Raw genomic sequence first — 24,438 nt, 5'->3', positions numbered from 1 at the left:
AAATTATGGTGAAATATGAACTTTTATCCTCTACTCTCAATTATCTTGTACGCTCAATCATAACTATAATAATTGTGAAAATAAACTATTGCATATATCTACACCAAATAGTAAATCTTTTGACAAATGTTTCTAAAACTCACTTTTATTATCGTATTTAATTTTTTGATCAGGTCACACATTAAAACATTATTTCACATTAAAAAAATTAAAAGATAAGAATAACTATACAATAAGTATAGATAAATAACAATAAAAATGACAAATAAAATTTACTACGATTCTCCGAGTTAAATATATTCGCGTATGTGCCATAAAAGCATTCGACAACGTTGGAAAAATAATAGGTCAAGGAATACTCGAGAAAAAGTCTACCTCACAGACGACACCCAATATGTTGCTCCATCGGGTGCAGTCTCTCCTAGAAAAATCAACCGCACTGAAAGTGCGAAAGCTATTTCGTACTCTGCAAAAATTTAAATAAGATTCGAACGCGCGAACGAAAACGGATGCAATTCCAGAGGTATTTGCCACAGAGCACCAACTACTATTCGTATATTATTCGGTAAAGAAATCAATATCACTTGATGAAACGCATTGTGCAGAATTTATTAACTTTACAAATTTTACGCGTTTCGATCCGAGTTATTTGATTCAATTTTCGTTTATCATGCCATGTATTTATTATAAACTGCATATTTTTAGATATTTTTATAATATTTAGTGCAATAAATGATACACAATGCGCATGTAATTGAACATGTATTATATATAAAACATAAAATTCGGAAGAAAACATGTTGGAAATGTTTGGAAAAAATGAAAACTAACGTGTGGAATTATGGAAGATAACATTTGTGATAAATTGTTGCGTGCGATGGAAACGATCATTGTGCGATTCGATAGAGAATTTCCAATATTTTTGCATGGCTGGACATTGCGACATTAAAAATTTCGTTTAAAATACATATTAAAATTAAATTCTTACATCTGCTATGTTAGTGATCTATACGAAAATATTTGAATGATATTTGCGAAGAAAATTAAGAAGAAAATTCAATCATCGTCTTATCACGAAGAAAGTAATTTGCATCAAACTAACAAAAAAAAAACAAAAAAAAAAAAAACCCGTTATATTCTTAACTGACATAATAAAAACGAAATGTTTATTTATAGTAAATTTATATTAATGTTCTTTCAAGTATACTTAATAGAGACCTTTAGATCTTTGACATATATGCGAAAAAATTCATCTTTTAATATTTACTATCTACAGAAATTAGTAGCATACAATCTTTTGTACGCGTTATAGAATTCTTAACCAATTCGCGAAAAATTTATCTCTCTCTTAATATCTTTCCATTATTAATGTATCAATTAACGAATTAGACGGATGAAAAATTACGCGTACGGTTTGTGAAGAACGTGCGATAAGCACATCGACCCGATTCTCACCGACGTGAGTACTGGACGACATCGTCTATTATCCTTCACGTTTTGTTTCGCTTATTTTCATCCGGTAGATCAAGGCAATTGGTACCGCAGGCATTGTACAGAAAATTATCGCGCTTCGCCCAAAGCGATCCTTACATTACACAAAATGTTTATACCAGACTGATGGTGAAATGATCTTAACATACTTCGGTTATCCTATGAAGCGCCGTAATTGCGCAAAACAACAAGATGCGCTGGACCTCGAGGCTTGCTCATCCCATATGTACATATGGAAATCTAATTTTAATGATAACGGATCAAGAAATATTATTACATCTTGCTTCTCTCTCCCCTTTCTAAATATTGTACTGCCGTTAGTCATTTATTTTATTTACAAAAAATAATGATATCGTTTTGTAAATTTGTCTATTAAGGCTAGGTTTCAAAAAAGGTGTAAAATTTCCTCTCTGAAAAAAATTTTACTCGATGGCCGGTTTAGAATCAATCAGAAACGCTCAAAAAAGTTTCGGAACAGCCATCGATTGAAATTTTCTTCGGAGAGTATGTTTTGGAACGTAGCCTAAAGCAATACTATACTTAACGTTACATATATACGGTGTATAACTAAATTCTATAAAATATTTAAAAGAAAATTCTTGCAGTAGAAACTATTCTTTTTATCGTCATTATAGAATGTTCTTAATTAACTCTCGTATGTAATAAGACAATTCAACGTGCCGCTAAAGTTTCCTTCGTAAAAAAAAAGTTCGCATACACCTTAGAGCAGTTATCAAATGGGATAGCTTCGGGAGTCTGCTAGTATCGGCGCATACTACATAATCGATAGTTCTTACTAGAGTCTTTAGAAAGATACGATAACGATTCAATCCTACCTGGATTGCTGTCGGCGTTAGAGCTGAATAGGACGCATAGTCCCGTCTCGTAGTTGACCGCCTGACAGGAGTCGTTTGCCTGACAGGTCTCGAGGCAATCGGTGAGCATCAACGTGCCCGGTATGGACTCGAGCATGTTTGTGGGCGCGGTGTACACGTAGCCGGTTACCAACTCGAAGCCAACCATCTCGGGATCGCATTCGTCCGAACCCGCGGATGGCCCGGTATAATCCGGGCCGGAGAGACCGGACGGCACGGATGCGGACGGTGGCGACAGGTCGGCCGCGTGCGTCGATTCTGCGGAAACCGCGTGACCGTACCTCGAGGCGGTTTGCAACAGCAAAAGTAACGCGACAAGTTGTCGACGATTGTACGGTCTCATCATTGTCGCACCTTGTTTAGACGCTCAAAATGCAGTAACGTCGCAGACGTGTGTGATCTGTAACAAAAAGATTTACACGAGATTATTTATTGCTCGAGGAACAAGAATTATCACGTAGATATTTTTTATTATATCTCTTATTAGAGAAGGATAGTAAACTCTGATCTCTTGAGACACGAAATAATTCGAAGAGCAAATATTAAATCATTAAAGACTAGACTTATTATATTTGAAGAAATAAAAAGATACGAAATGATTTTTTTCCGCAGAATCTTGACTACTTTCTTATTGAATTTCAGAAATCTTTTAATATTCATTTTTCGCATTCATGATATTACGATACGATAAATTTAAAAAAGAAGCTAAGAATGAAGGGAAAATAATACACAAATATCGTGGTGAACTGATTCGCTGAATCTTGTAGCATATTTAATGACACTTGACTATTGGATTAATAATAGTTTTTTCTATTTTATAATAATTATAGAATAAAACGACTGTATATAAAATGAAACATCTTAAACCACTTTTCTAGATCCTTTTTTTTTTTACGTTATAGGATTATATTTTATATTGCTTATGCGAAGATTTCAATCCTCTGTCAGATGGAATAAAGGAGAATTAACGGAAGTAGAAATTAACGGGATGGAATGTATCGCCGTTGGTCAAGTGTCGTGCTGTTCTTGTTAAAGAACGGGAACGGGAACAGTAGATTGGAAAATAAGACTTGCGCCCGCATTAATAACGTGAGCTGGGGCATGTTTTTAACGACGACAAGTTCTCAGGAATTTTGTGCAAAGTCTTAGAGATAATGTAGAAATTTCGGAGCAACGTTCGGTTAATGGCATGCGTATACTTACATAGTGTATACTTTTAAGAAGTAATTTTAAAAAGGTAAAATCTTGAGATATACGTACAAGTTTTATAAAAATCAATTGACATCTTAAAATAATTCTATTAATTGACACATTTTCATACTACGATATACGGATTAGTTTTATACACGAATAACGTGTAAATATATATGAAATACGATTATTAGATTTTAAAATATTTTTGAGAATTAGATATAAATATAGATACAATTTATAAATTTGTTAAAGGTCAGTGCATCTGCATTCGTTAATATAATTAACATAACATATTTTACATCATAAAATCGGATGAAGACGACACAAAGAAATTAAAATAAGAATAAAAATATTAAAAACGTATAACCAGTAACACGATTACAGTAATAAATTAGGAATCATTCATATTTTTACCCCGTTTTACCCCGTTGCATACATTGTGCAATAAATAACAAACAGCGCGTCGCGCATATGCGGGAATTTAAATATCCGCCGGATACTTTTGTACACCATTATGACCTCGTGGAATCGAGCGGCGATTTGCGTAAATTCTGGCAATTTTGTCGAAAATAGCACATCGAAATAGAACATCGTGTTTCGCAATTGCATCAAATGCGCGCTCGCGATTTTACGCACGTGTTGCACGTGTTGTTAAAAAATAATTACACCGACGTGCATTATCAATGTACACTTGATACATAGTCAAATTCCAGGGAACACATACCTGGCCAGTACAGTTGGGAGGGCGCGTTCGATATATCGATGTTGAATTTTGCTGGAGACAAAAATCGTCCGGCGATCCGCTGCGGGCGCGATGTCGCACGCTTGCAATTCGGCGGCGCTTTATTCCGGCAGTCTTGCGCCGTGCGAAGACGAATTCCACGAGCACCTTTCTCACGGGATCGCGTCGAGTAAGCGTAGCGTACAATATGCTGAAACGGTACACACAAACGTGGGCTAAGCTGTCGGGGCGACCGAGAGAGAAAGAGAGAGGGAGAGAGAGAACAAAGAACCGAAGAAGAAAAGACGGATTATTTTTGTTTATCGCGCATAGTGTAACTACGACGAAATCACAGACGCACGCCGATTCGCAATGGTAACGCGGGAGATTTCGCGACCGCCGCGGTCCCGCTCACTGGAGATATAACTATGTCGGTCGACTGTCTCTTAGGCACTGTGTACACCTGGTCGTGTAGCTCTCTTCCACGAGCGACCAAAGACGTCTGCCGGAGGGGACCGAGGCCGCTGCGGCTGTAAGGAGGACAGAACGGTACGCACAATTCGATCGTCGGTACAACACCATTGAAAACATCACCGTCGGTCTCTTCTCCTACCTCCTCTTTCTCTTTCTTTTGATCGGCCATCTCGCGCCATCCCCGCCCAGATTCCCCGCGTTCACACTTCCCTCTTTCCGTCCTTTTTACATTCTCGGTCAGATCGGTGAAGTCACGCCGCCGCTTCGAGAGCGACGATGAGCGACCTGACTCTCGCGGTTGACAGCGCGATTTCAACGGACCCTAAACTTCCATTGCCGCTCACCTACTTTAGAATCTTTCGCGATCGCACATTCAACGGGGTTTCTATCTCGCACGATGACGCTTACATTATATACGCGCTCACGCCTAGTAAGTCGTGACATTTTACGCGTTAAGTCATACGCTGACAGGGATTTACTAGCTCCTTGACATATCCTCTTATTCTCTTTCAGAATACGCAGAGTCTTCACCATCGTTTATATTTGATACGTTCCCTCTCACATGTTGACAGTCAAGATGCTACGAGTGAAGGGATCTGACAGCGAATAACTAAACGCATTATCGCCCGACTGTTCTTTACCACGGTTCTACACAACCGTGAGAAATAATAGAGTGTATTTTTTTCCTTCATATTGGCTCTCGGATCCTAGCCCAATTCTTCCGCGACATAACGGACTGGTCGCCTCAAGGGATCATCGTCGAATCCATCAGAAAGTTAATTTATTTCGCAATTGCGTTTTCGCCGTTAGCGTGAGAGTGGCATTATTTATAAATTCGTGAGCCTGTCACGTGGACGGATTCACAGATTTATCCAGCCGCAAACTTTTGCCGCGTGCACGCACACATCGATAACAATCGATGTGGCAATTTTGAAGATCCGAACGTTGGAGGATGGTTGCGTTTCATAGATGGTATAAATATGTAGCTCGATATAGTAGCGAGAGCCACGCTGCAAGCTTGCTAGGAATCGGCAGAAATGTGTGGTACATGCTCGACTAGCGAGGATAATTTTCGACGAAACGAGACAGAGTCTACGGACGCAGAGACGTTCTATGTCATTAGTCGGTACCTGTTGCGGTCGCGGAAGACTCGCGGAGTGAGTCGATGATGCGTGTCGGGTAAAATAGTAAAATAATTACGTCGCGCGAGAGAACGTACGCATACCTCGTAGCCGGGCAGTCGCTACGAGTCGCGCGGTGAAATGAGCGAAGAAGCGGGAACGAGCGAGGGGGAAAAGCAGGGGTCGGTCATTCAAAGGGAGCAAAATTGAATGTTCACGTGTGAACAACGCGACCCGCAGCCGGGCGTCAATGTCTCCACGGAAACGTTGGAAACGATCGGCGCTCGGTGAGCTTCTACCGCGAAATGCGCGTGAGAAAAAGAGAAAAGAAGAGAAAGAGAGAAGGAACGAAAGAAAGAAGACGGCAGAATGGAGAGAGGGAAAGACGGTTGGCGGAAGGGGGACCAGCGCTTCGTACCAGGTGCCTATACCATCGCGTCACCATGGCGGAATAACGGTTCCTGGATGTCCCATCGGGTTCAATCGCAATCGGCTATTTGGCGTCGCGGAATTTTCCCTCGTCGCGGGGAAACGACCGATTCGCCGCAGCCATCGATTTACGAGCGGCCGCTATCCGTTCGCCCTTGAGTACCAATCGATCCGATGGATCCCCTTCGTCTCCTCCCCTCCCCTCCCCTCCTCTTCCCTTCCCTCCTCACCTTTTCCCTTCACGCCATAATTTCGCGGTCGTGCGCATCTTGCGAACATCCTCCGATAAAGAGGACAGCGACACAGTCTTACGTCGTCGACTACCAGGTTTTGCGAGCACCATTGGAATTACGCTCGAAGAATTACGAGTTAGAGATGGTGCGACCGAACGAGACGCTCGCTTCCCGCAAAATCTAAGGAAACGCGATCGATCATCGCGATACAGTCACCGATTAGTCAACCTTGCGGTTAATAAACGTTGCGGAATAGTCTGGGTGTTATTAACGTGCGCGCGTTAGTTATTATTAATAAAGTAATATTAAAGCGCGTATCGGGATAGAGCACGTAAGAAGAACGATCGTGCAGCTAGATAAGATAATTACTATCGGCAATCGGTGGCAATGGCATTAACGCAGCACGTTACACACGCGCAGCGCGACGGTGTACGTACGTGTACACGCGTGTACGTTACAGAACGATGCATTAACTTGTATAAACCGCTCCGGACGGACCGAAGCGATCCTTATGGAAATTGAACGGATAACCAGTACTTACTTCTGTTGGATTTGTTGCATCAGGCGTTACGCTATAGCACCGGTCGATTATGTTCCGTGCGTTCGATCAACCTTCGTTTTCCCTCCGTCTGTTTTCCAGATATAATCGGGGCGTCGTGAGAATTTAACCGATCGATCAATTACGATAGAAAAGAATGTCTCTTCGGTCAACTGCCAAATATGTTACGAGGTTACCTCGCCAAGTGACTCACGCCACTTACACGAGTACCCGTGTGAGTGGCTCGCATCGACATTAACGGACACGCGACTTATCACATAACGGCGTAAGACCGTTCTCGATACCCGTTCTCGGTCAAGCGGATTCTTAAAGTTATGCAGAAGGTTATAAGCATTCGTGAGCGTGCGCGCCACGTCGTGGATTCCACGGTACGTACAGCCACGTACGTTACGATCTCCTTAGATTTATCGACGTTATCCGCATATCGTGTTAAGAAAGTCACAGAGTGATTTAATTCGTACCACTTTATCACGCAAGATTCTTTCTTCGAGCTAGTGTTAAATTTCTAATTCTCGCGACGTATCTTTAAGCGGATGTACTTTAGCGAATGTACAGGTAGAGAGAAGTGGCGTATGCGTATATGTGAATTTTTATGGAATAACGTTTTATTAAAAGCACGTTTAAACTTTTATACCGTTTATCCATCGAATCGCCCACCTTTGTCCCCCCTTGTCGAGCATTTGATTAAATTTAATTATTGGAATGCACATCTGCGCGCAAAGGCTCGTTTATGGTATATCGTTCGTCTACGTTCGTCTTCGATTGATGTACACAATCGGAAGCTCGATCTACTCTCGCGTAATACGGAGGGCAACAAGATAGCGCGAGCATTGTCGACTAAGAATTTCGCTCGAAAATTCACCGGTAATCTCCAAGTCCCCGTTCAGTTCGCTATGCCGTGTCTCGCATACCAGACGGACGGATAACGTCTCTCTTCGGAGATGGTCGCGACGTATGTACGCGCGTAGAGACGGGAGCTCGTTACGTAATTATTCGATGCTCGACGTTGGGACATGTGTGCACTCACGGTCTTTCTGAAAACCGGCATCTCCGTCAGCACCGACTACGTCATTTTAAAGCAATACCGATGAGAGGCCTTTAAGCACGCTCCGGCTGGCATCAACCGCCGGTTTGCAACCGGGCCCCCGGTTGATCGTCGATCGCAACAGCAGCGCCGTAAGTCCCGCGGAATCGAGCCGGAGAAGCCTCCGTTAATGGTACGTTCCGTATACGGGTTGTTCGACGCGCCATGCGTCGACCAGGAAAATGCGAAGAGTCGGATAACCAGGAAACTGGTTTATGCGTGGCTGCGCTCTCTGTGTGGTTCTCTAAGTACGTATCTACTACCATCTTCATAACTGCGCGTGCGCGCGTGTACACACACACACACACACACACACACACACACACACACACACACACACACACACACTGACACCGTCGATGGGAGCGAAACAGAGATGCGCGAATAGAATGGAACAGAGTTGGAAGGAGAATTAGATAGAGCACGAGAAAGCGGATGGATAGAGTTGGGAGAAGCGGAGGGAAGAGAACGAAGAGAAGGAAGAGCGGTGAAACGGCGCGGATAAGCTGCCACGGCGCGAGCTCTATGAGCATAAACGAACGAATACTCGGAAGGCAGTGAAGGAAAGATGAAACGAGAGAAAAGCAAATCGCAGGAAGGTCCTAAAGCTATGGAACTTGGCGGACGAGCGACTTAAGGATGACACGTCTCTATCTCCCATTCTCTATCTCTCTTTTCTCCCTTCTATGACTTTATCTCCACGTGTCTGCTGAGATACTGTCGTGTCCGCTGATGAATCCGTCGACGAAGGAAGGTAGAGACGGGCGATTTCGGAGAAGCGGGCAAGCCCTTTGCTGCTCGCGAGGCAACGTGGTAATTAAACTTTGGTCGCATTACGCTAGTATCTCGCTCCATTCTCTGCACCTCAAACTTGTTCTCGCTTGAGCGCGCGAGAACGTTTCAGCGAAGTGTCGTCGAGAGATCGATGGTGGCCCAAGGCGGTAACCCCTCTTATTCCTTCCCTTCTTTCTTTCTCTCTCTCTCTCTTCTATCCACGTTGTCTCTAGGCCTCTAACGCCGTGCTGCGCTTGATTTCCACGACATGTCGTGCCTTTCCTGGTTCTGTCCTCTCTCGGTGGTTCTCTTATCGCGACGATGCAGGGAAGGTGGCGTGTTGCGACTCGTGCTTTCAATCGCGATAGAAGATCTTGTCACGAGGCTGGGAGCGGCATTACGATCCGTAAACTCGAGTCTCTATATCGTATTCGCTCGTACGCTCATTGCGTGAAGTGGGTTTATTTGCATAGAGGCTAATGCGCCGAGGTGGTAGCGTCTCATAACTTTTATTTTTATTTCTCCCTTCTTTTTCTATCACTTTTATGGGATGCGGACTGACTGGCGCGGTAATAGTCTCGATTCAATATTCGAAGCGTATGCGTACGTGTCTGCGACGAAGACCTGTTCGCGTTATACGCAGATAATGTACATTTGTGTCGATGCACTTTTCTTTCTTCCGAATTGCGCGTTATCGAATCCTTCATTCAAATGACGAGTGTCCATTATAGAATATATGTGTAGCTGAATTTGAGAGAAGTGAGTGTATCCCACGAAAATGTATCCCATTGAATTTCCTACTGCATGAATTTGTCGCACCTCGTGAGTGTCACGAGGCTGAGATTGAGATGAAATCGATCCGAGCTGTACTTTCCACGATATACGTACGCAAATATACGGGCGCTCCGATGTTGTTTATGATAAAAAGGCATCTTCTAACTCTGTTAAATAATACGCGTGTCTCGCGTAACAGGGACGAGCAAATAGAAATGTGCCGCTGTTAGACAGACTTGCGTTCGTGCAAGGTCGTGAGAGACACCTGCAAGCTTACCTGCGAGTGAATCGACGATTACGCGCGCATAATAGAACTACCGCTCTCTGATTGTCATTACCGTTGCTTTCCGCGCTCATCACCTTCGTACAGCACACTTGACGATTCGCGCTCGGCATGGGCAAAATAAATGATTGAAGATAAATCATCGAGAAATGTACTTTGACGCCATCTCCCGCGTACGATGATCCACCTTCTTCAATTTTAACGCCGTGACAATATTTTTTATGCAAGGATGCATTAAACAACTATTGTGTCTCTCCGAGAGTCACGTTACCTCCTGTAGTTAGAGAGAAGGCTAATTAACGATACTTGCGGATTGGACAGAATGGATTCGCATCGGTACGAGAAGTAGAGGGAAGCGAAAGAGAGCGAGAGATGGAGAGAAGGCGGGAGCGACAACCGGTAGCAATTAACCCACCTCCCTATGTACGATCGATAACCGCGACGAAAGCTGTTGGATCGTCGAGCGTAAATCTTGACGACGACGACGACGACCGCAACGACAACTACTTTCTCGATCGTGCAGAACATAAGTTCAGTACTACGCTCGATTTACCGAATCGTTCAGTCGTTCTGCCCGTATCTTAGTTAAGCGGCGCTCCACTGACTCTTCTAAGGGAATCGATCCCCCAGCCTATGACGCTTCGAGGTTCTCCTCGAGGACTCCCTTTGAAAGCTTCTCTACTCGCGTTCTCAGGATGAACGGTAACAGCGGTTGCAGAGAAACGCTATCGTTCTCTAATCGTTATCGGTGAATGAATCGCGTTTAAAAGATGGAAAAGTTTTATTGGCAGAAATCACCGTCGACACTTTGCCGATAATTAATGCTACAACTGCGCACTATCTAGTTTCAAACTGTCATAACTGAGGGCTGTTTTGCAATTTTCCATTCAAAAAGATTAAGCGGGTGATACAATATATCGGTCATTATATATTCACACGTAATAACGTGAGATATCATTTCGAAGATGCTTTTATCAGACCTTATATTATATTCACGAACCATTATTTTTGTTCTCTATTTTAATCTATAACATACAAGACCAATAATTATATCCGTTTTTCAAAAATTACTAATTAGTAATTAACTCTTAGCATTTTTTTTAAATTAATTATAATATAGTTTATTTGTAATATTAAACCTTATTTTAATGTGCAATATTCTCAAAACATATAATACGCTATTACTTTACATTACATAGAGAAATTATAGTAAACGAGATAATAATTTGCATTGGATAACCATACATAATATATTACAGCTTTATATAATGCATTAGCTGGGATGTTCGATCTGTTTATGTAATGGACGTTATACGTGGCAAAGTATATACATATGCTAGTTGCCTCGTAAATTTGTGCCAACAATGGTTAAATAATACATCTTCATTTACATAATATCTATGCGCATTATTAATGCTTGTTACACAATATACGATATAATATTGCATTTAGCAATTTTAAAGATTCTAATTTGTCGACCTTCGTCTGAAATTGTAATGATGTAATACTCTAGTACAATTTCTATATTACGATTGTACAAACGAGATAGATATCGAGCTTATTTTAATATTCATGTGCTATCGAGCACACGCAGATTCATCGATGCGCGGCTTTACCTCGAGTCAGATGTCACAAATTGCTTGAAAATACATATGGAACTATGCAGTTTGTTGTAATATTTCTATTTCGAATGCATCATTCATAAATGACCTCCTTTTTTTTTGTAATACACTATTCGGTAATATCGATAAGTTCAATTTTACTTGATAAACACAAGTAGCACTTCCCGTCTTCCCGGTAACGATAGCGCGCGCGCGCACACTTCTCTATTCCGCTCTCCGTCTTCTGCTAAGCTCCTCCGCAAAACACCGCACCCTTTCGCCGATACGTTGCGAGAGAGCAAATCGTTGAGAGCAGACGCATTCGCGATTTAAGCGGCTCCATAAAATTTCACGTTTACCAAGCGCTCTCGATCGACGTCGTGCGGAAATAAACGGGGCGCTCTTATTTGTTTGCTTCGAAATCATGCGCGCGAATTTTTCTTTATCTCGCGAAAGCTTTCACGAGCTTAATACAGTTTAAATATCCGGTTAGGTGAGAAAACTTGATGAGATCGATCCTCTCGGAATGTATTTTGCCTCTCTTGTTATCCGATGAATGAGATAATAAGTAAGCGTTTCGCTTCTGTAATGTTTTCTTCATCTGCCTTTTATTTAATATCTCCTAACACAAACGATAATAATTTTTTCATTTACTTTAATTCGAAAATGTAGAGTGATGTGTATATCGCGATATATATCTCTGAAAAGAAAGTAATCTTTTTTATAAAAGACAAATGCTCGTATCTTCATATTAAGTTGTCACAAGTAGGGCGGAAAAAATATTTAAATTGAAAATATAAAATAGTATCGCAAGAGAGAGAGAGAGAGAGAGAGAGAGAGAGAGAGATGAACGTTTCTCTCTATGTTCCGTGTGACACTAGTTAAATAAAATATTGTGCGAGCCGCACGTATACCGTTACTTTTAATCGACGATTTTAATAATCGTATTTCATTTTACCAATAATCGAACGCATGCGAGGCACAACTGGTTATACAGAGCGTAACATCTAAATTTGTATTTATTTCCACATAGCTTTGAGGCGATCAAATTATATCTCGATTACGCAGTCCAAAGTGAGCTAATATTTACCACTTAGACGCACGGAAATTATTATGCCGCCGTAAAGAGCGCTTCACCGTTATGTCGCACTTTTACCAATGTATCCGTCACCCTCTTCGCGGCGAAGGTCGTTGGACCCGTAGAAATAATCCATCGCGAAATCGTATTTCTGCAAATATGTTACGGTTGCCGCGGGTGGGAGCGCGCAGTATGTCGCGAAATCTTCTCTTCCCTCCTGCGCGCGCGCGCGCATCATCGCTCATAATAATAAATTATTTTCCCATATGCGGCGGGTCGGTAACGAACGGGCTTACGCGGTAGCTACCGGCCACTGTCCGTAATGATTTATAACGATTTCAACTACGGGTCTCATTCAGCTAGCGCGCTGCTGCCTTTCTTCCGTCTTGGTCAAGGTGATCCTCGAGAGTTATCCACCTAGCACCGCTACTTCTCGGGCAACGAGCGGTCGATCGCCGGATGATATCATACGGTATTACTTTCATCTCTCCCTTCTCCACGATGCTCGAGAGAGAGAGAGCTACGCTGACTCTACGTACGCTCTCTTCTACTTTAATGAAATCCTTTCCGATGACATTTCTCACTCTGATATCATCAGCTTAATTATTTTCACGATAAGCGCGCCATCGCGATGTAATATGCGACAGTTTGCCTCTCTTTATCGATAACGATGAGAAATCCATGTCATACATAGAGCACTTTTTCGATACGATTTGCGATATTCAAATGCTCCGAGTGTTGCGATAAAACGTGACGTTCTTATTTTTATTATGTCTATCAAATGATAAGAAATACTCGGCGAGATTCGTACAGAAGCGTATATGTATTATATATCGACGTATATCGTCAATAATGTCTGTTGAACGCTTACGCGATGGCATTACGAAATACGACTCGAGCCTTCTCGTAGCTATGTAACTTTTATCGTCTCGATGTAATCCGTTATCACAATTTCCGATATTTTATGAGCGACCGATGGAAGTTGTACCGATACGCGTCCTCCTAGATAATCGGTAAAATGATTATCAATGTCTCTGCGCGGTAGATTTATCTCGCTCGTTGACCCTCTCGCGAACTTTCCGCAAAGGAAGGGGCGCAAACGAGGGAAGGGAGAAACGAGATGGTCTCTACTAGAGACCATCGGATTTCGCAGCGACCGGCGTCACTCGTGTGATTCACCGACGGTGATTAAGGGCTGACGATCGATCGTCGATCATCATCGTTGCTTCATCGATTCTACCGGCATGCGGACGCGATTAGTGAGTTCTATCGTACGATCGCGCGGGGTTAAGCGTTTCCCAGGGGTGTGCGGGAGAAAATGCGTCTTCGTTCAGCGTCATTCCCTCCCATCGTGTCCCCTCCTTTCTCGTGCTCGCCGTTTTCTTCTTCGTTAGGATACAAGAAGGCACGCCGTATGTGTCGTTACCCGGGCCATAACGATCGGTCAACTAGGCACAAGCGGAGATTAGTCATCCGTGGATACTTAGTAGCGGGGATTTTACATACACACATCGCGTACACGCGCATATACGTACATCTGTATATCCTTCATTAGCGCCGGTCGCGCGATAAGACCGGCTAATTACGCGTACACGTAAGGCCATGGCGTTACGCGCAATATATTCCCGGTAGTTAATCGACTGTGTCGGTGCTTCGAGTAATTTTTACACGAGCAAAAACGACGAGGCGCCATTATGTAACGCCGTGCGCGAACTCCGACCGCGAGAGATCGATGGTCCGCATCGTTTCGCGAGCGCATCGCCAATACCACGGAAGAATTCGGGACGCGAGATTGATTCGAAGACATTACGATCTTGAATGCGGGACGTAATAATCGTAAAATTTTGTGCTCTCCTTTCGCTCGGCTTACCGCTTCGACGGTCGCTGCCGTTTTTTGCCAACGTTAAATTTCATTTTGCGCAATCGCGTACATATTGTGCATACATCGTATATATCATATAGTTTTTGCTCTTATATATAGAGTCGTTCTACTAAACAGATATCCCCATACGAGTTGTAGTTAAATATGCGAAATACGTCAAACCATCTAGATACTGGTGTTAGCCTTGACGGCATCTTTTCATCGCTTTCTCGGGCTCGAGTAAACGGTATAATTGGCTCTAAGAAAAAATCAGAAATGAGATAGCGGTGTTAACGCGAACAACGTGTTTTGAATACGCGCCTAGAATCGAAACGAAAAAAACCGTAACATTGGTTCGACTACTTATTCAGAACTCGCCCGTATCTCTTTATCCCTCAGACTCACATGGTTGCCTTAGAAATTATACATAAAGATGTAAGAATCTTTCTGCGATATAATATAAGAAAAGTGCATAAGAAAATTAGACATTAAAATTTGTTTAAATTACTTAAAATATATCACAAAATTATTAAGTATTAATATTCACAGCATGTTATAAATTTAAGTTTAAACAGAATTTTTTATTTATATAATTTAAAAAAAATATAAAAATTTTGTAAAAATATATATCATTCTCTAAAAGAGGTACACGATAGATTAAGGAGGATAAAGATACAACGAAAAATTGAATAAAATTAGAATTTCATACATCGATAAACCGCGGGAGTTGCTTCTTGGTCATCAGACCCACGAAAGCGAATAGTGCTCCGCGTGAAAGTAAACGCCAGTACAATCGGTAATCTGTCATCACGATAGATACCGTAAAACTTTTGCGAGAATGATATATTACTGAGTTAACAGCAATGGAAATTACTCTCACGCCGCCAATCGTATTCGCAGAAACTGACACGCGTGAGCGTGTGAACGCCCGATGTTGCGACGGGCTAAATTACGAGGCGTTGCGTTGTTAGCCGATGCTCTGCGGCGCGTCCAGCGAGAAAATATAATGTCCGCTATGAGAAACTCGCGGGGATATCTGTCTTTATTGCTCGTGTGTAGCCGGGTATTAACTCGAAAGGATACTTGGACTTCGTCTTACTTCTATACAGGTATACGCGCCTATACGCATACAATCACGCGCGTCTATATCTAGGTAAATTACCATTTCATTGCCACGTCGACCTTTATCGCAACGCGGAAATTATTAAATTAACGATCGAGATCTCCTTCTCTCGCTTCTCGAAAGCAATTCCGGCGGTTTCTTCGCGGCGTCATCCACAGAAACCCAACACGCCCGCTTCTCATGGCATTTTCGAAATCTCGTTAAGCGGTAACGGAGATTTAATTATAAGCAGAACGATGCCAATTACTCTACGTTTTCAACTCCATTTTATATATAGATGGATCCTTGAGATACGCAAATTACATTGAATTACAACGGAGGCGTTGATTTCTTTTTGATCGGCTATTTCTATTTAATGCATAAATTAACGATTCGCGGAGATGTACGAGAAACGCGATACATGTCTGATTCGCGAACTCTGTGCGCACCGATGAAGTTGATTTTCTTGGCGATCAAACGCATCGGCTTCTTGTATATTTCTCGACAAGGTCAACGACCTTAAAAAATGTACCGGATAATATTTGAATCTTTTACGAAATTCGCATTTAGTTCTGACGCTTTTAGAACACTTATCGGTTTCCTTATTGCACGTGACCAAGGCGGTTTCGAAGCTCGCAAAGGGTCCCGTTTTCTCGATATCGAGATTAATATAATATTACCGCGTCGATCTGCAAACCAGTCTTATCGTCCTATCGCGTGTAATTAACATTTTTTTAAGTAGATCTGCTTATCCGTTCTCACGTTACGTCCCGTCTATACGCGCGTTATGTAGCGATTCGAGATATATCAATGCTGCTGTCACTTACCTAAAAACATCATCCGGATGTTTTATGCTCATTTCTAGATCTTGGATTAATTAGGCCACGTGTCTTATTATTTGAACAAGATTATTCGTAATATCAATCGTTCTGTCGCACACCGATGTCATCGTACAATTTCTTGTCGGTGCATTGAAGTCTGCTGGATTTTCTTGTCGCGAATAACCGAGACGACAGCTTTATCGGACTGACATTGACAATCAACGTTTACGGCGTCACGGATTTTCATCAGCAGATCGCTGCTTCGATTTATGTCGGCGAAAATTTTTTATGAATATTTATCCACGACCAAAATATCCAGCGATACGGAATCAACCTCGATCAGGTTCGTCGCGTTACTCTAGCAGATTTCAATTCGATATCAGCACGACTAGTATGATAATAGAAAAAGACGATCAGACATGTTTCGCGCGAATGCAAAGTCGCGAGAGTATTAAAATTTCCTGCGATTGAGCGTTACGCGGTAATAATATCACGATAACATCATAGAAATACAGCGTTGCGAAATGTTGTTACAATTGGAAGGAAAAAGGGTAAAACTGTATAAAAAATAACATACTTTCGATTTTATTGCCATTTAAATATGTTGCAGGAGAGAGTTTTCTGAGCACGTTGAAGGCTGTTAACGAACTGTGAGAAATACATGTGAAACACATTGACAAAATATTCATAACCATGTTATCTATCCTGTAAATGTAAACAAATACTTTTTTTCCACGTCTGCTCTACAACAAATAATAACGTACACAAACAAATAACGTATACAAACTTCATTTTTCCTAATATTACTTTATATTATATCTATTGAGAAAAAGCATTAAAACTGTTAAACTTTAATTTGTTATATCTTTTCAATCGCAACGTCGTCCCCCACTTATTTCTTGCGGGAAACTACTCGGAAGAACTTCCCCTACAACATATTTAAGTAGTGATAAAATCGGAGGTTACCTTTTATGCAGTTTAACCAGAAAAAAATAAAGAAAATTATAGGACGATACTTTGTAGAATTCTGTTGCATAAGATATTTGTCGATCGCAAACATAAACTCGAATTTATGTGTAGTAAGCTGGTAATGGCGCAATAGTGATTCAATATATGGGATTTATCATAGCAACGCTGAAATCTTAAACGTGAAAAGAACGCTCGGTGGTTTAGCGTGACGTAATTGCATGGCAGTAGATTGAAAGCAAAAATAAAGAGAATGGAAGAAGAGCGAGGGACGAATTTTATGTAAACACATGATTACTATCTTCTAATAGCCCATTCTTGCTTACGTATATGGTACTGTTTCTTCTATATGCTACTATGCGCTCAGTTTATTCCATTCTATTCTATTCCGCTTTATCTTGTTATTCTCTTTAGATGCCGCCACGCGCTTCCAGCACGTTCTTCCAAATTTGGAGTTTTCGTAATTCATCGAAGATTATCGGTACGTCATCACGCTTATACGGAACTCGCGTGATTGCTAACACACACTGTCAAAGAATACTATCGAAGAAGCAGAATATAATGTTATCAGTTGTTACGATGGATAATGCGTATCCTCTAAAGAACAATCTCATCCTCTTAGAGCGAATGCACTTCCGTCTTGTGAAATGTGTCCTCCATTTCCCTTCATGATATTCAAACCGTGATCTGAGACTTTTTCCACGATCCTCACGGACGTCCAATTCATCCTCAATTCTCTGAAATGTAGTAAACATTCTTCGCGAGGGAGGATTTCTCACTTTCTCACGAACTTCTCTCGGGACTAAGACTGTTAATGAGGGCCGAAAAAATCAACGTCTTAGCATGACAATAGGACAGGCTCGCCCTTAATGGGTTACATGGCGGTGACGAGGGAAGGGTGAGCGAAAGATAAAAAGCGCTCTGACGGCCGGAAATTTCCATAAAACAATACCTCGGATATTAATCAACCTTTCTTGCCCGTCTGTCCAGGTCGTCGTCGGCTGCCTTCGTCGAAACTCTCCTCTCCTCCTCTCTGCCACGATTCTCGCGTTCCGGGTGCAACAAAGATGAACGCTTAATAGTTCAACTTATTTCGGTAGTACGTATTTATTTGCGTATTTATTAAAAATTAATTCTTTAAAATCTCTTTTCCAAAAGAACAATTGTTCCATTAAATTAAAACGCGAACGATTCTGAAAAGTCATATTCAATTAGCGATTTTAATCGAAACCTCTGTTACGCGCGCATCGAAACTTTCGTACACGAGCGTTACGGATGAATTTCGGTGAAACAATTCGGGTTTATCATCGCTTCTACTATTAATCGCCAATTTAATTTTGAAACGCACAGATTTGATGGTGGATTTTTTTTTTCTTTTCTGTTTTACACTGATCTCTCTTCTCCGTTGATGGTATTATTAACTTAAAAAATAAAAATTGTCTATCCTATAGATATATATTTTGCATTCAAAAAAATATAATTTCTCGGTTTTTGAAAGAGCATGCACGCGAAAGAAAAAATAATCCAATGCATATACCATATACAATATGTATACTCTGTGCATGTATATAACATCTCTCCTATTTCCAATATTTTTTTCCCAAATTACCATGCGTTGTATCAAAGAATTTACATCCGCTGGTTTACGTTTGACGTTTTAAATTACATTAACGCGCTCTCGATTATATATAGAGCTCAGTATTATATATAAGTAATTAATCACAGCAATTTGTATGTTTTGTTTATGCTCAAGTCATTATTTAAATATAGTTTTGTTATTAGAAAAATATAAATTATATTATTGGATCTAATGGACACAAATACGTGTTATAATATTTCATACATTCTGTTGAAAGCACAATCCGAAAGAAAATATTTCGAGGCAAATTTGATGAAGTAGATTGGCTTTTTAACATTTATAAAACTTGAACGAGTCCATAGTTTATTCAAAATAAAATAAAAGTTTTCCAGCGACTCTCCGTAACAAAATCGATCAAGCATAGAAATGTGTGGCGGAAATTCGCATCGGTGTTCCGCGTGTCAAGTCGTATATCACGGCGGAGAAAATGGTTCGCTGACTCGTTACTCCGTCCGATCGAAAGTTACGTCGCGTTACGGAATTATTAATCGAAACGCGGCATGCGGATTCTAGATACCTTATGTTACGTGCCTCTGACGTTCGGGGTATTTGCCACGATGGCAACAACGCAAGGCGAAACCGGGGTGCAAATTAGTATTCCCGCAGATGCCTTCTCCAAATAGCCTCGCCGTGTGGCGGCGCTTTGCGCATCCTCGCGCCGACATCGTCGCGTCGTATCGACGCTTCGCGAGCTTCGCCGCGAGCGATACCGCACGGCCATGCATTTTGTCCTATTACGCGTAAATACTGTTACGCGAGATTAGAGAGTGAATTAGCGTATTCAATTAACGGTTATGGCCGCCCCAGAACGCGTCGCATCGCGTGCGCCGCCGGCGCGCATCTATTTCACGGGATTTCTCCTAGCGATCTGGCGTCGTATCGCACGTACCGCAATTCGGTACGATATAATGCCCGCGCGGAGGATGCTGGAAAAGCGCGGGATAGCGAGAGCCTAAGGGTAGAGAGCGAAATGCAGCCAGAGAGTCTTTTGCGGATTTAAGACTCGTCGATGCGAGGTGTATGCGACTTTATCACGATTCGATATCACGTCGTATTAGCCGGCCCACGTGAAAGTCGCGCCGGACCACCGGCAGAATTGCCGCTGAAATGGCCGCGAGAGCTTTTAGAACTTATTTCATGAGATTCCTTCTACCGAAAATGCAACACGTACTGCATTTTGGCACGATACCTCCAAAGAAATTGGTGCATCTAAGAACCATCGATATATTTTATCTCAATTGCAGGTGGAACGTGTGCGGTTCTCCCGATACGGTCCGGTCTTTATATTGCATTAGATCAAATTGTGCAAAGATTGTATTTATCGAACGATAGCCAAATCGCCGAATTATAGCTGAATGAAGCGAATATTTTTATATATAATTCTAATAAATCGTTATAGTTCTAACATATCGTTATATATAGCAAATATATAATTTTAATAAATAATGCTGAAAATGTATCTCCCTCATTATTTTGATAAAAATTTCATATATGTTTATAGTAGCACAAAAAATACCGTGTTGTTTCTTAATATCAAAGACACAACTCTGTGCTGTTATAATTTTTTGCTTTTATTATACAATATGTATGTGTGAATTTTACATCGTTACTGTATATTTTAATGCATAACGACGCCTACATAAAATCACGTGCTCCTTCATAAATGTCGAAAGCGGTCAGAACGTGTGCGATGAGAATGCAACGTCCGAGATTATCTCGCACGGGTTCTCGGACGACGGTGGTTTAATCGAGTCGGTGGTAATCTAATTCGACCTTTAGAGTCACCACCGCCGTCACGATGGTTGCAAAGCAACGAAACCGCCGAGGACGGAGCGAAGAATGCTCTCGATTCCGTCGTTTTCTCTCTCTCTCTCTCTCTCTTTTCCATCAACCTTCATTCTTTCGCTCCCGAGAGCTGACATTCCTTGCTTGTTGAAACGAAATTAAAGCCTTCGGAAAGAGTGGCCGTGAGAGTACGTTTCGAGGATCAGAGATAGGTGCACACGTGTTACAGTCTGCGCGTCTTGTTTTCAGACGCTTAATTACGAAATGCGCGACACAATGTTCCTCCGCGAATGTTTGATACAACTTTTAATTGTATTCATCGCGAAGCGCTATTACTATTAGAGCACGTTTCAAATATTGAATTCTGTATTCTATAAAGTTTTAGTAGCCATTATTTTATCGTAGCAAAAGTTTGACAGAATCTATACACATATTACTTTGTCACAATTATTTCATTGCATCGAGATATGGATTATTTGACACGTTTCGGTGTAATGTAATAAATAATGTCGATAATTAAAGATTGAATATTATTTTTCAATTACCGATTCATACAATAAAAAGGAAAAGCATTTTCAGTTTTTATATACAATAGAATATATATATATATAAATCTATGTTATATATACAACAATATATATATATTATATTACGAATAAAAAAATAAAAGAAAAAAATGAAAAGATTTCGACCTATTTTCATTATTAAATATTTATCATTATTTTTAATTTTTACAGTTATTATTTTTTATTATTATCATATCAAATAAGCAATGCAAATTAATCTATTGCAAGCGTTGAAATATATAGACATGACAAAAATTTTTCGATTTTTTTTTATCCCAGTATACAAGCATTCATATTCTTTGCACATTGTCGGCATATTTCAAATTTACGATATTGATTTTGGATTCTGGATTTTCTTTGCGATGATTGCGAGATTTCTGTATACTTTATTCGTAATATAACGCGTGCGTTTATTCATATAATACAGTACGTTTGATCCTTATCGCGCTGAATCGAGCACGAACGGATTTCGCGACAACAAAAATTACTACATCGATATAGAGGGCATGATCCCAAGTCAAAGGCGATACTGTAAGAAACGATCGTTTCTTTCGCCTACACAATGTTACGGTGTGAATACAAATTGGAAGTTTTTCACCAACGCCCGTTGTGTCCGCGTAATAGTGGGTCCAACTACTCTTCTCGATCGTGAACGAAGCGTGCCACGAAGCCGTTCATTTTTCTGGCGGGTTAAATTTCTACGACTTGACAGCGCGACGTTGACGGATGCACCGGCCGAAGAAATCGTGCCTCGCGACGCGCCATCCAGACGTGCTCGCGCTATCGTTTGCATGAAAAATCGGTGCGATGTACCCTAAATCCTGCCGTGATCAGAGGCGAGCTCGTTCCGTTAGTCCACGACCTTTCGGATAACAAAACAGGTTTTGCGAGTGCATTCTTTCGTAAAACAGTCTTCTAGTCTTATTTCAATGTAAATTCAATCTTTCATCTATTAGACATGTAATGAAATTCATTTATACATAATAGTGTTTAAATTAATTCGCTATTCTAGGAATCTCTCTCTCTCTCTCTCTCTCTCTCTCAACAACTTACAAATTTAAATGACGTATTATTATACATATAGTCTGAGAATTATATTCTCGAATATTAAATGCTTAAATGAATCAAGTATTTAATTGGGTGGCAAAATTATAAGATTTAGATGTTGCATGTATAATCGACAACAAGATAGTCAAAGATTGACTATTAACTCAAATCAGCTCGTTTACATATGGATGTGATTCATTGTTATACACGAAGTCAGCAACGTTTGCTATCCAGTGTCATAACGCAAGAATAATTTATATCGCGATAAAACATTCGTAATCTATTTGATTGCAGTGAGCGTTCTTTTTGCATTAATGATAGTTTTGTGTGTGTGTGTGTGTGTGTGTGTCCGAGTAAATAACATCGTTACTAAGCTCACGACGCGTCACATAGATATAAAACGGGTTATATCACTTGCCAGATTTGCAAAAGGAGGACTCGTTCTTCAGACTTACGCATAGAGCATAAAATGATTGAATCTCGTAGAAGCACGAGGGCAAGATTATGAAGCGAAATAATCGTGTTGTACTGTTAAATTTTCCGTTTAACGTATTCCTATGAGATACGATGTAAAGATTTTAATAAGACAAGAAGGCCGACGGACGATCATTAACATCGCACTGTTGACGATGAAAAAAGCAGCGGCGCGTTCGATCGACCAGTCTTCCAGGAGCCCAGAACCGAGAGCGACTCGAACCGGTACTTCATCGTATGTAGATTGCCGAGTTGAGAGACCGGACTGATACTCGCGATTGTGTGTCCAAAGACACGATATTAATTTAATAAGAAAAAGAGGGATGAGGTATTACACCAATACTCGTGCATATAGATATGATATACTGATCTCTGCGCGGGTGTTCAATTCTAATTTTAGCTTCAACTTTCTTTTCTTTTAAATATTTCTCCTTTCCTTAATTAATTTCAGAGATATAGACTTTATTTTAATGGAATATTATATAATTATAGGCTTAGTTGTGTGTGTGTGTGTGTAAAACTATTTAAGATTTTGCACCTCGCGTGTATGGTATATATCGCATTCGTACATGTGGTATACTAATCCCTGTACTCAGATATTCGATTATAATTTTAACTCTTTTTTTTTATCTAGTTTCAAGTAGACTTTACTTTAACATATTTTTGAAATTAAAAATTACATATATATATATAAAGTTATATAATATTGAAGACAATGTTAGAAAATATATTTATATAATCAAATTTGTCTAAAAATTGTTTCAAATTAATTTGTGGAGATTGGAATGGAAATTAGTTTGCTTGACTCGTCTCTTATATTAAACCTTCTTCAAACGCAAAATATTTCTCTTGCAAAACAGCTTTTGAAAACTGAATCTGATTTGCATAAATAGAAGTGTGTCTAAGAAGCTTAATTAAGACTTCGAAAATTCATAATTTTCGTATTAATTGGAATCGTACTCGGAATCGTCTCCCGCAGCTACTACTACTACTACTACTTGTAAAACCAGTCTTGGCCGCGGCACTTGATTTGCGTTACTTCGTGATGTTAGTTCCGTGATCTTGGTTGAACTCGCGAATATCGATTGCAATCGAAATGTTATGAATAGGTCGCTTTCGTATATTTCTCACCGGCGCAGCCTGACTTTTTGTCGTCGATAGGTGAATCCGAAACGCGAATTATATGTTTGCCTAGATACTTCTCAGTCGAGGCCGGAGACTGTAAACTCGTGCGAGAGATCGTATTCGGTCGTACACGTAACATATATCCGAATGCATCTACGTGTGTACAGTGGAGTCCCGTAGAGAGTTCTCTTTCCGCACTCGCGATATTCCGCGCGTATTCGTTGTACACGTATTCCGCTCCGCTCCGCTTCCGGCTCCGCTTGCCGCGGTTTCGGTGTCTCAAGAAAATGTATAATATCACACGTAAAGACAATCGGAACAGAAATATTAAACACTGGTACGGCAATAGGACCTTATTTAG

General features: G+C 40.8%; 2 protein-coding genes across 7 annotated transcripts in view; one reads left to right on the top strand and one right to left on the bottom strand.

Moving 5' to 3' along the window:
• The window catches only part of Atg16 (Autophagy-related 16), a 377,667-nt gene that overhangs the window by 216,131 nt on the left and 137,098 nt on the right, over positions 1 to 24,438 (top strand). The gene's annotated exons all lie outside the window — the stretch shown is intronic.
• The window catches only part of Neo (neyo), a 122,697-nt gene that overhangs the window by 61,213 nt on the left and 37,046 nt on the right, over positions 1 to 24,438 (bottom strand). The window contains exons 1-2 of one of the 3 annotated variants that reach the window (XM_070305474.1): positions 7,080 to 7,170; positions 2,328 to 2,766 (exon numbers count right to left, since the gene is read on the bottom strand). In XM_070305474.1, coding sequence (XP_070161575.1) covers positions 2,328 to 2,712 — 385 coding nt within the window. In that variant the 5' untranslated portion in view covers positions 2,713 to 2,766; positions 7,080 to 7,170. Of the gene's footprint in view, positions 1 to 2,327; positions 2,767 to 4,284; positions 4,619 to 7,079; positions 7,171 to 24,438 lie in introns of those variants that run through there. The other 2 variants (XM_070305473.1, XM_070305472.1) reach the window with 2 other exon arrangements.

Source organism: Polyergus mexicanus, unplaced genomic scaffold (assembly GCF_030449975.1).
Source record: "Polyergus mexicanus isolate NDT 795.1 unplaced genomic scaffold, iyPolMexi1.0 SCAF_12, whole genome shotgun sequence".
In the NCBI taxonomy this organism is placed as follows: domain Eukaryota; kingdom Metazoa; phylum Arthropoda; class Insecta; order Hymenoptera; family Formicidae; genus Polyergus; species Polyergus mexicanus.
This window is presented reverse-complemented; position numbering and strand designations above follow the sequence as displayed.